Source organism: Erinaceus europaeus, chromosome 10 (assembly GCF_950295315.1).
Source record: "Erinaceus europaeus chromosome 10, mEriEur2.1, whole genome shotgun sequence".
Classification (NCBI taxonomy): Eukaryota; Metazoa; Chordata; class Mammalia; order Eulipotyphla; family Erinaceidae; genus Erinaceus; species Erinaceus europaeus.
Window position 1 is genome coordinate 10,085,824 of NC_080171.1, and position 13,273 is coordinate 10,099,096.

Genomic DNA, 13,273 nt, shown 5'->3' on the forward strand with positions numbered 1-13,273 from the left:
TTTTAACTGGGAAAATGTTAACGTGAATAATCACCCTTGCAAGCAGTCTACCAAAATGAATCGTTTTCCATTCATTTAGTGGTAGCAGCATCTTTAACTGTGATTTACATTTCTGTCTCTAATGAAAATTAGTACATTCTTCACATGTTCTGATTTTGCTATATTCCTTCTGTGACAGCTTAACTTCTTACTACTTGTATTTGCATTGGTAAATTACAGACTAATGTTTGTGGCAGGCAGTAGATGGATGTATTTTGCTGAGAATTTAGGCTTAGATCATCAGATTTCTCAAAAAAAAAAAAAAACTTTCTACATTACATTCCACACTTTAATTTTAATTTGCAGTGTGTCCTAAGTACCTTCTACCAGTTTATGCAATACTTACTGTCAAGAGCTAAAAACATCCTATGAGAAGATTTTGTTTTTGGTGTTTTTTATTTTTATTTATAAAATGGAAACACCGATAAGACCATAGGATAAGAGGGGTACAACTCTACATAATTCCCACCAGAATTCTGTATCCCATCCCTTCCCTTGAAAGCTTCCCTATTCTTTAACCCTCTGGGAATATGGACCCAAGGTCATTATGGGATGCAGAAGGTGGGAGGTCTGGCTTCTGTGATTGCTTCCCCGCTGGACATGGACGAAAGAGAGACAGAGGGAGAGAGAGAGAGAGAGACTACAGCACTGGGACTTTCCTCTGTATCCTAGTACTTCCCAGATGCTGCTTGACTCAGACTTGGGTCTGACACATGGCAAGGTACTCCCCCTACCGAGTGAATTGAATCTTGTATCCCAGGCCCTTAACTTTGACACAAGGTCTTAATTAAGAGCAGAATTGCCACAAGCTTATATGCTACCTCTTACTGCCTTATTTTCCAGAACTGAAGAAAAACAGAGGCTCTCTCCTAGTGTTTTTCCTTCTCCATTATATCAGAATATATAGGGACAGTGCCTTGGCTCACAGGCTTAGGAATCCATATATCATTCGGTTGGTAATTTTCCTTTCTTTGACTTCTGGCAGGAGCTGTCTCTTCAGCCAGAGCCAGTTGTTTTTCTCCAGTGACTTAGAGGGAGGGTAGCCTGAGGCTCTCCTGAGAACTGCAAGTCTATTTCTCATCTCCCCCTCTGTTCCAAGGATGACGTCCAACATGCAGCTTTGACTGGCCTCATGGGGACAGATAGGTGGCTGCTTCCCCTCTTCAAAGGAAAACACTGTTAACAAGATTTGGATATTCCCTAGAATTCTGAATGTAATTTTAAATCAATTAGAAGGATATATGCACATTTACTAAAGTAAAGTAAAACTTATTTTTGGCACCAGGACATTATTATTATTATTTATTATCATTATTATTACAGAGTGAGTTTAGTTGCAATTGAATGTAGTGGGCAGTAGGAATGAGATGTATTAAAGACTCTGATAACTTCCATATCTTGGGAGTGTGGGGTGTGTGTGTGTGTGTGTGTGTGTAACCATGTATAACAGAAAATATGTAACATCCACTAACAAGGAATGTAGAGATTTGGAGTAAGACTGAGGCTCAAGCAGCCTAACTCAAATATTACAAGCTGAAGATGAAATCTTACTCACCCATGCCGATAGGAGTCCTCTAGAAAGACTCAGGTCATCAATTCCTGCAGAAATTATAGACAATGCCTTGTTTAAAAAACAGTTAGAATTTCCTTCCTTTAAGACAGAAGAACAAAACTGAGCATGACTCTTACATTTGGCCTCACCTCTTCTCATCACCTTTTGTCTTTTCTCCCTCTTTGCCAGGTTTCTAGCTAACACCACTTTTAGAGGCCTCAGTGGTTCCATCAGAGTTAAAGGTTCCACTATTGTCAGCTCGGAAAACAACTTTTTCATTTGGAACCTACAGCATGACCCCATGGGAAAGCCGATGTGGACCCGTTTGGGCAGCTGGCAGGGGGGTAAGATTGTCATGGACTATGGAATATGGCCAGAGCAGGCCCAGAGGCACAAATCCCACTTTCATCACCCAAATAAACTCCACCTGAGGGTGGTTACCCTCATTGAGCATCCGTTTGTCTTCACACGGGAAGTAGATGATGAAGGATTATGTCCTGCTGGGCAACTCTGTCTAGACCCGATGACTAATGACTCTTCCATACTGGACAGCCTTTTTAGCAGCCTCCACAGCATTAACGATACAGTCCCCATCACATTCAAGAAGTGCTGCTACGGGTATTGCATTGACCTGCTGGAAAAGCTAGCCGAAGACATGAACTTTGACTTTGACCTCTATATTGTTGGGGATGGAAAGTATGGAGCTTGGAAAAATGGGCACTGGACTGGACTGGTAGGAGACCTTCTGAGTGGCTCAGCCCACCTGGCAGTCACATCCTTCAGCATTAATACTGCTCGAAGCCAGGTCATAGACTTCACCAGTCCTTTCTTCTCCACCAGCTTGGGCATCTTAGTGAGGACCCGAGACACGGCAGCTCCGATTGGAGCCTTCATGTGGCCACTCCATTGGACGATGTGGCTGGGGATTTTCGTGGCTCTGCACATCACTGCCATTGTCCTCACGCTGTATGAATGGAAGAGCCCATTTGGTATGACGCCCAAGGGACGGAATCGAAGCAAAGTCTTCTCCTTCTCTTCAGCTCTGAATGTCTGTTATGCCCTTTTATTTGGTCGAACAGCGGCCATCAAGCCCCCAAAGTGCTGGACTGGAAGGTTTCTAATGAATCTTTGGGCCATCTTCTGTATGTTCTGCCTGTCTACGTACACAGCTAACCTGGCTGCCGTCATGGTAGGTGAGAAGATCTATGAAGAACTTTCTGGAATACATGACCCTAAGGTAATACTACTTTATTATTCTAGCTATTGTAACTCCATCGGCAATGTCCTGTGTTGTTGTTGATGTGTCATGTTCTTTCTGTATAACACCGTGCCTTTCAGTAATTTATAAAATAATGAGCTTAACAGAGAGCAGACTGGATCATGTGAGAAGTTGACACTCAGCTTACAGCATAGAAAATATGGCTGGTACAAGGTTATAAATGTCATTTTGTTTACTTAACTTTTTTAGCAAAGTTTTTTAAAGATGTATTACGGTATGTATTTATGTATGTATGTATTTTGGATAAAGACTGACAAATTGAGAGAGAAGGGAAAGATATAAAAGGAGAGAAAGGGAGTGATGCCTGCAGCATGGTTTCACCACTCATGAAGCTTCTCCCTTCAGGTACAGATAAAGGACTTGAACCTGGGTCCTTGTACACTGCAAAATGTGCTCAACCATGTGTGCCACCACCCTAAATGTCATTTTAAAATATGTTTTGGCTGTGGTGCAGAGGGCAAAGCACTGAACTCTCAAGCATGGGGTCTGGAGTTCCATCCCCAGCAGCAATGTACCAATGATATCCAGTTATTCCTCTCTCTCTCTCTCTGCTATCCTTCTCACTAATAAAAAAATCTTTTTTAAAAAAAAAATCTATTTTGGGCTTCCAGCTCATATTCAGATCTGGTTTTCAGAACAGTCTACACTGCAAACCCAGAGTTTAAGGGTGAGATTGAAGCCACTAGGAGTCCTAAGCAGAGAGGAGATACAATGTGTCTAAGCCCTTGGATATTGCAAGGCCCTGGGTTCAAGCCCCTACTCCCCACTTGTGGTGGGGGGGCTTCACAAGCAGTGAAGCAGAGCTACAGGCGTCTCTCTCTGTCTCTTTCCCTCTATATTTTCCTCTCTTCTCGATTTCTCTCTGTCTCTATCCAATAATATATATAAATATTCATATATATATTCATATCTATAATAGAAAAAGAGATACCACCTGCCGGGCTAGCATCTTGGGAGAGAGATCAGGAACTCGTGGCGGCACAGTAATACAATTCTTTATTCGTGGGGGAGCTGCAGAGTCAGGTGTGAGCACAGCGGGTTAAGCCATGTGGTGCCAGACCGCAATGGCTGCCTCCCACTCTGCACGCCAGCCCTTCTCCAGGTCAAGACGTGGGAGAGAAAAGAGAAGGAAACCAGGAACAGAAATGGGCTTTATAGGGTGAAACCGGAAGTGGCAAGTCGGAATGGAGATGTCTGGGAAAGGGGGTGGAGAAAAGAAAGAGTGGGAAGGCAGAAAGCTTCCGTAGCATGGTTGTTAGGTTTTAACTGGCGGGATTAATGTACCCTGCAGGCAGGGCGGGTCTTAAGGTAGAAAGAAGATAGATCCAAGGAATGGGTGGGAATCTTCCAGGCAAAACGATGATTATGTAAATAGGCCATAGTATCAGCAATGGAGTGGGGGATGCAGGGGGGCTGGCTTAATGTCCAACAACCACCAGTGCTCTTTTAAATGAAGGAAATCAATAGTGCATAATAGTGCCTAGATGACAGATTATAGGATTTGTGTGAGGATGAAGTCAAAGAATAAGGAGATCAGGGTTTCCGTGTCAGAAAGCCAAGGCCCTTGAATGCTACTCAGTGGGTTAATTTTTGACTTTTTGAGATGAAGATGGATATGATTCCACCTGCCATGTGGAACATCCAGTGATTATCAGAGAGGACAATGTCTAATCAATGTCTGCTCTATGATGTGTGTGTGTGTGTGTGTGTGTGTGTGTGTGTGTGTGTGTGTTAATGTCTGATGTAACTGAATCTTAGTGATTTACCAATTTCTGGTACTTTTCAGAACTTTGTTTTTGTTTCAGTCCACTTGATAGCATTTCATTAGGCTGTTGGAAAAGTCATGAGTTATTTTCCTATGTTTTTCCTTTTTATATAAATTTTTATTATCTTTATTTATTGGATAGAGACAGCCAGAAATGGAGAGGATAAGGGGGAGAGGGAGAGGGAGAGAGAGAGAGAGACCTGCAGCCCTGTCTCACCACTTACAAAGCTTTTCTCCAGCAAATGGGCAGAGGGGCTGTTGAACTCAGGTTGTTTATTATAACACATGTGTTCAACCAGGTGCACCACCACATGGCCCCGTTTTCTGTTTTTTTTTTTTCTATTCAAAAATACATCATAACTTTCCCGATCCCTTAATAGTTTAGATGGGTGAAAACGTCATTTATGTGAAGTCGCCAGTATCCAGTAGGTTCCCTGAGACATTTATTTTTCTGCTGTGAAGAGATAACCCTCTAGGTCTGAAAGAGAGATGATATATAGAGTATTGCTAACACTCTGAATATCCTTCCACTCCAGTTTATGGTGTGTTTTATTTCTTTTTGTTTCCTTTGACTCCCTCCTCACCTACTGGATATCAGCACAGTTCTCACTGTATTAATACAGTGCTGCTCTTTCTCAACTCAGTTAATTGACCATGGGCAGACCTTTGCATTAGTGCTTTTAAACATGTAACGCCATCACTCTTCAAATTCTCAGTTAACTAGGTATAGTCTCCCCATGTCTCCTCTTATAATCGTGTGCTCCAAACTCTCAAACATCTACCAGCTAATATTTTTAGAAGCATTTTACTGAGAAATGTGCTCCTAAGTATTATGTCTTCACCTCTTAGATGCTATCTAAATACCCCTAGCTTGAGAAAACAACTTCCAAGAGTTCCATCCACATTTTCTACAGGGCTGGGAGAATGCTCACTCAGTGGAATAGTCACACCTCACTGTGTACAAGCTCCTGGCTTTAAGCTTGGACCCACATATTATTACTATGAGTGGTACCACAGGAGCTGTCTCTCCTCGCTTTTACAAATCATATTTTTATTTATTTATTATTGGATAAAGAGAAATTGAGAGGGGAGTAGGAGGTAGGGAGGGTAAGAGACAGAGAGATACCTAGAGCCCTGCTTCGCCACTCATGAAGCCTTCCCCTGCAGGTGGGGACCAATGGCTCGAACCTGAGTCCTTGCACACTATAATGTGTGCGCTTAACCAGGTGTACTACCACCTGGCGCCTCTTTTCTCTCTATCTGACTCTCCATTTTCCTCTCTCTCTCTGAACAACTACCAAAACATTTTATCACATATCATAGTTTACACAATGATAATAATATTTTCAAATATCTCAGGAGATTGTATTTCTAGTCCAGAATTTTTACTATTTTAATATAGCATTCTTGGCATCTAAAACATCACTTATAAACTATTCCTGTGGGAAACTATGCTTGGAATAGGAAAGTACTGACTTAAAAAGTTAAGATTAGGATCTGTATTTCTATACAGGCCATCAATAAATTGAGCCTGGTACAACTATCTGTCACCACAATATCAGATAACACACAGTGAGTGTAATGGTGCCATTTTTCCTCCTGATCACTACTGTTTAAGCTGCCAGCCACACAGTTAACACAATTAATAGAACTGCTAAGAATGTAAATATTTTATCACCACCTCAAAGTTGAGATACATTACATTCCACCAACTTCCTTGCATCAGAAATAAAATTAAAAGCCTAAGATGTGCAGGCAGGAGAGGCCGAGTCTGACACACTACCTGTTTTGCATCTAAAGCAGGTTAGAATCCTTTTTTTTTTTCTGACGAGGGTCAGAGGGAAAAAATAATCTTGTTGCTGGCTTCTCTTACAGATAAACCCAAAGGGAGAGAGACTGACCTGCTGTAAACATGAAATTCAAGATAGCTGTGTCCTCACTTAACAAAAGCTTTTTTTTTTTTTTGCCAGAATCTTTGTCTCACACTATAAGGAATATATGCAGCTTCTTCCAGTCTCCCCCTCCAGCCCTCCAGGGAAGCATGTAGGTTCTTAAAGCATGAAACCATGAAAGCAAAGATTTATGAATAGCACAATTACTAGAGCTTCTGTGGTTGTTTTGGGTTATATAAAACTAGCACCACTCATTATAGACCATGAAAAACTAGAGAGAAATAGGTACAAACATCCAGTGCGTCGTCATCCAAATTCATGTCCGCCTATAGCACTTCCAGATGATTGGCAGGTGAATGCAGACTGCCGTGTTATTCTTGTCCCCTGAGGTCTTCATCTGGATCTACAGTTTAAGAAATAGGCCTGGGTATCATTAGAACCTTCTTGCCACCGACATCCCATCTGTTGAGATATAAGACTGTGAGAAAAATTACTTCATAAACTGTGACGCGTGCTGTACAAACTTTCTTCTCCTCATATGGCTGAAATAGCCCAGTTGAAAGGACATAAAAGTATTCAAACTGATCTGAGATGGTTTTCTTTTTTTTGTTGTTTTTTTGCCTCCAGGGTTATTGCCGGGGCTCGGCTCCACTGATCCTGGAGGCTATTTTTTCCCTTTTGTTACCCTGGTTGTTTTACCATTGTTGTGGTTATTATTATCATTGTTACTGATGTCGTTGTTGTTGGATAGGACAGAGAGAAATGGAGAGAGGAGGAGAGAAGGATAGACACCTGCAGACCTGCTTCACCGCCTGTGAAGCGACTCCCCTGCAGGTGGGGAGCTGTGGGCCTGAACCGGGGTCTTTCCGCTGGTTCTTGCTTTTTGCGCCACATGTGCTTAACCCACTGTGCTACCGCCCGACCCCCTATGTGATGGTTTTCGTAGGCTTTCCATTTCTTTGCAAGCTTCTTGAATGAAATATTCCCCTTTGACTTTATATCAAGTAAATGAAGATGATGATGATAGATAATAGATTAGAAAGATAGGCTAATGTCATTTTTGTATTGACAAGTGCTTCTTCTTCTCCTTCTTCTTCATCTTCTTCATCTTCTTCTTCTCCTTCTCCTTCCTCTTCCTTCTCCTCTATCTTATTTTTTTATTACCTCCAGAGTTATCACTGGGGCTCAGAGTCAGCACCACAAATCCTCAGCTCCTGCTGGCCATTTTGTTTCTTTCTCCTTTACTTTTTTTTAAATTATTTTTATTTATTTATTCCCTTATGTTGCCCTTGTTGTTTTATTGTTGTAGTTATTGTTGTCATTGTTGTTGGATAGGACAGAGAGAAATGGAGAGGGGAGGGAGAAGACAGAGAGAGGGAGAGAAAGACAGACACCTGCAGACCTGTTTCACCGCTTGTGAAGCGACACCCCTGCAGGTGGGGAGCCAGGGCTTGAACCAGGATCCTTATGCCGGTCCTTGTGCTTAGTGCCACCTGCGCTTAACTGCTGTGCTACAGCCTGACTCCCCTCCTTTACTTTTAATTGACAGAACAGAGAGAAGATTGAGAGGGAGAGGGAGATAGAGAGAGAAAGATAGACACCTACAGACCTGCTTCACCTCTCCTGAAGCGGCCTCCCTGCAGCTGGGGAGCAGGAACTCCAAGCCAGGTCCAGGTGATACGTGTGTTTAACCAAGTGTGCCTCTGCCTGGCCCCCTAGATGCTACTACTTCAAAAAAAGAAAAAGTTCTGGTGAACACTTTCAGTGAAATTAAATATTAAATGAATGTGCTGTGAGCACAAAGCAAAATCCAATCAGAAAGATCAACACAAGTCACATTTGCGTTCAGTCACTTTCTATTAGAACGCAATAAACATCTCACAGAAGAATGAAAAAAATCTCCCAGTCAGACTTGAATCCATCCGTATAGTGAGTGTTGACCTTGAGAGGAGCATCAGAACACCCAGGTAAATGAAACACTGCAGATGAGTTCGAAGTGAAGGGGAAATAAGATGGAACCACTATACCAAAGCCTTATAAGTACACTCTTTAATTCATCCAGTAACAGCAACTTCCTTCCCAGGTACCATGCTAGGCGTTTATGAATTCAGTGCTGAGCAAAACAGGTCCTGTCCTTGTATTTTTGAAGTTTAGTCAGAAACAAAGACATCGATCAAAGAAACACATAAATTAGCTATGATTTTAAACCATGATAAGTTATGATAAAGGAAGCAGAAGAACCAGAAAGGTTCATTGGAAACCTGATATGAATGGAGATTTGGTGAAGGATTCCCTTGAATATAGAATATCTGGGGTGGGGGAGATGGCACAATGGTTACACAAACAGACTATAATGCCTGAGGCTTTGAGGTCCTAGGTTCAATCCCCCACAGGACCATAAGCCAGAGCTGAGTAGTGCTCTTGAGAAAAAGAAAAGAAGAGTAGCGGAGATTAGAGGAGAGGAGAGGAGAGGGGAGGGGAGGGGAGGAGAGGGGAGGGGAGGGGAGGGGAGGGGAGGGGAGGGGAGGGGAGGGGAGGGGAGGGGAGAGGAGAGGAGAGGAGAGGAGAGGAGAGGAGAGGAGAGGAGAGGAGAGGAGAGGAGAGGAGAGGAGAGGAGAGGAGAGGAGAGGAGAGGAGACAAGAGAGAAAGAAAGATAAGGAGAAGGGGAGGAGGAAGGAAGGGAGGTAGGGGGAGGTAGGAAGGAAATCTCATGAGATATGTAGGATGTCAATTATAAAGAGTTTTGATCACCAGACATTCTAGAAAGAAACTTCTCAAAAAAATCTAAGAAATGCTATAGTCTTAAATAAATAAATCAGTATGTTGCACCAAAGTAAAAGACTCTGGGGTGGTGAGAAGGGTTCAGGTCCTCGAACATGATGGCAGAGGGGAACCTAGTGGGGGGTTGAAATGTGGAAAACAGGGAAATGTTACACATGTACAAATCACTGTATTTTACTGTTGACTGTAAACCATTAAGACCTCAATAAAGAAATTTAAAAAATAAATAAAATACTGAAAAAAAAAGAAATGCTACAGTCTGAGAAGAATTTCACTTCCCACAGGTTTTATTTACTTTCAGAAAGTATAATAGAAGCTCCCATTCACTATGGCAACAAGCATTCATAATAGCTTAACAAGTTCTCCTTTATAAGAATTATTTCTCTTTCTCTCATGTTCTTGTTTTTATGACTAGAATACGAGTTGGCTCTGACATATGAACCTGGCAGCTCTTACATGCCAGTTCCTACACAGTTTGCTGCTTAGACTCTCCAATAAAAAAAAAATCTATTTAAAAGAAAACAATAACTAATGAACAAAACAGAGAAGATGGTTTGGATAAAAACTGAATGTGATGATGATTGCACACATCTTTATATACTTTTAAAAGCATTAAATTATGCACTTCAAATGGCTGAACATACTGGTACATGAATTATATCCCAGTAAAGAAATCAATAAACAAACTAAAAGGAAAAAAAAAAAAGCTGACATACTGCCACATTGGAAAACGGAGTGTTCAGAGATGTCAAACTTGCCCTTGAATAATTTATAAATGTAAAGCACTTTCAGTCAAAACCTGAAAGGACTTCTCTTGGGTTTATTTGTTGCTAAAGCTTTTAAAGTGTAGACACTGCAGCCAGCACCTGGATAGCACACCTGCTTTGTCCTGTGTGTACCCCAATCTGAGCCTGGTTCCCACTGCGCAGGAGAAAGTTTCACTCCTGTGGTATCTTTCTTCCCCTTTCCCTCTCCCTCCTCTACCCCCTCCCTCTGCCTCTCTCAAACACACACACACACACACACACACACACACACAAACAAACCCTCAACCCAAAATGATAAAGCCCTAGCAATGACCCAAAAGGAAAAAAAATGTGTCTATTTAAATATTTAAAAGAATAGACTTGTTCTTCTAGATAATTAAATAATATTAAACCCCCCCAAAAACAAAATCTTGGCAGTCAGATGGTGATACACATGGTAAAATGCACACATTACCATGTGTGAGGACCTGGGTTCAAGCCCCCTGGCCCCTCTCTGCCGAGGAGAAGATCACGAGCAGTAGAGCAGTGCTGCATGTGTCTCTCCTCTCAGTTTCTCGCCTTCTATCAAAAGGAAAGAGAAAATAGCTGCCAGTCATGGTGGAGTTGTGCAAACACCTAGCCTCAGAGGCATCTCTGGTGGCAAATAAAAGAGAAAGAGGAGGCCAGGTGGTAGCGCAGCAGGTTAAGCACACACAGCACCAAGCACAAGGACCAGGTCAAGGATCCTGGTTTGAGCCCCCAGCTCCCCACCTGCAGGGGAGTCGCTTCACAAGCAGTGAAGCAGGACTGCAGGTGTCTCTCTTTCTCTCCCCCTCTCAATCTCTCCCAACAGCAAAAAATCTATCCAACAGCAAAAAGGGCAACAAAAATGAGAGGGGGAAGGCCTCCAGGAGCAGTGGGTTTGTAGTATAGGTCCCAAGCCAAGGAAATAACCCTGGAGGCAGAGAGAGAGAGAGAGAGAGAGAGAGAGAGGAGAGAGAGAGAGAGAGAGAGAATAATACTCAGTGACCATTCCCAGATGCCAAGCACAACAAAATATACTAATAAAGTCCTCCCCTCCATTAAATAGTTATGAGAATTAAAATGGTCCAATATATGAAGTAAGGAAATTTCATATATTGAGGAGTCACAAGCTGCTATTTAGAGGGTAAAACATGGTGATGAAACCAGTTTGAACCGTGTGAGTTTTCATATCAGTTTAATCATATTTCTCTTGAACTATCATTGTCAATGAGACTGAGTAAATGGCAGGATTCTCCTTCTCAAGTCCACGACTAAAGACTCCTAAGCAAATCAGCTCTTCCACGAATATTAAGTGTATCGTCGTGTGTTACGCGTTCTAGGCACCATTCTTGGTTTCAAGGTGTTTCATTGGTGTGTCATCCTGTTTTCAATTATGCTGTCTTGAATTTTATGCAGGCCTTCACTGTCTTCAGTCTTTATAGGAAGGAAACCATATATACATCCAGTATTGCTAAAATAAAAAGATGGTTGAAAATTCAGAAAAGGAATGAAATTGACCAGTAAATATTAAAAATGTTAACTCTTACTTGCAAAAGTCCAAGGCAAAGTCATAGAAACAACAATTCAATGGCACTTTCCTTTATGACATCCGGTTCTTTGGTTGACAGCACTTCGTGAAAGGACATTCAGACTGGCCACCGTATACAGTGTAATTAGAAGGCAAAGCCAGTGGCCTAGGTGCCATTTTAACATTTATAGTCAAAGCCTTAAAAGAATCCATGCCCTTTCACCATTAATTCCACTTCTAGTCGTGTGTCTGTATAACAAGTTGTGGCAAATAATCACCCACCATACACTCACTCAACATAGGGAGAATTTACAAGCCATCTAATTGTTATTATCCAAAGATAATACAATTCATCCACTTAGTCCATTGTAATATTCCCCCCATTGTTTTAAAATGATTTAACTAGTAAAAAAATGATTTCAAAGAAATTTGAAAATATCAAAAACTCACCCATCTGCAGGGGAGTCGCCTCACAGGCGGTGAAGCAGGTCCGCAGGTGTCTGTCTTTCTCTCCCCCTTTCTGTCTTCCCCTCCTCTCTCCATTTCTCTCTGTCCTATCTAACAACCATGACATCAATAACAACAACAATAATAACTACAACAATAAAAAAAAGAATGGAAAAAAAAGAAAGAAAATATCAAAAACTCAAGGGCCAGAGAGACAGTTTTCAGAGATAGTTTTTAGGTTGGAGTGGTTGCATTCACTGCCCGGTTTGCAACCTGGGCTCCACCCTGCACAGCACATGTGATGAACTGGAGAAGGCTTCAGTGCTGTAATATCTCTCTCTCACTCACTCTTCTTCTCTTTCTCTCTGTCTCTCAGAATGAAAAAGTGGCTGCGCATAGTATAATTTCTCCAGTTCAAAACAAAATGTAATATAATGTAATGTTCAGATCAGAATATAGAAAGAACTACAATCTATATTTCCAATTTTGTAATAAGCATATATTGTAAGCAGAAGTACCCAGAGAAAATATTATGCTGATGGAAATAATATCAGTATTATTACAGGAAATATTTATGTTACTATTCCCACTCCACATTTTCTACAATGTTGATGTATTATTTATGTAATAAGAAATCCTGAGTCTGAGTGGTGGCGCACCTGGTTGAGTGCACATGTCGCAATGCACGAGGACCTGGGCTCGACCCCTCAGTCCCCACCTGCAGGGGCAAAGCTTTGCGAGTGGTGAATGAAGCAGGGCTGCAGGTGTCTCTCTGTCTCTCTCCCTTCTCTACCATCCCCTTCCCTCTCTATTTCTGGCTATCTCTATCCAATAAATAAATAAATATAATAATAATAATAAAGAAATCCGATAATGAGTCAAATAAGAAAGCAGAATTCAAACATGATGGTATTCCCAACAGCAGTATTTTCCCCTAAGTCACTGCTACTCTTTGCAGTCTTTCAAGCTTATGTAGGACGAGTTCACCCATGATTATCAGCACCCCCATATAGAGGTGTTCACAGGGTGCTGGGTGGTAGCGCAGTGGGTTAAGCACATATGGTGCAATGCACAAGGTCTGGCTTAAGGATCCAGGTTCAAGCCCCTGGCTTCCCAGCTGCAGGAGGGGGGTGTCACTTCGCAAACGGTGAAGCAGGTCTGCAGGTGTCAATCTTTCTCTCTCCCTCTCTGTCTCCCCTCCTCTCTCCATTTCTGTCTG

General features: G+C 41.9%; 1 protein-coding gene across 4 annotated transcripts in view; it reads left to right on the plus strand.

The window, feature by feature from the left end:
* GRIN3A (glutamate ionotropic receptor NMDA type subunit 3A) overlaps nucleotides 1-13,273 on the plus strand; it is a 256,842-nt gene that overhangs the window by 106,595 nt on the left and 136,974 nt on the right. For all 4 annotated transcript variants that reach the window (XM_060199075.1, XM_007526769.3, XM_016189866.2 and 1 more), the window contains exon 3: nucleotides 1,781-2,828. In XM_060199075.1, the coding sequence (XP_060055058.1) occupies nucleotides 1,781-2,828 (1,048 nt within the window). The remainder of the gene's footprint in view (nucleotides 1-1,780; nucleotides 2,829-13,273) is intronic.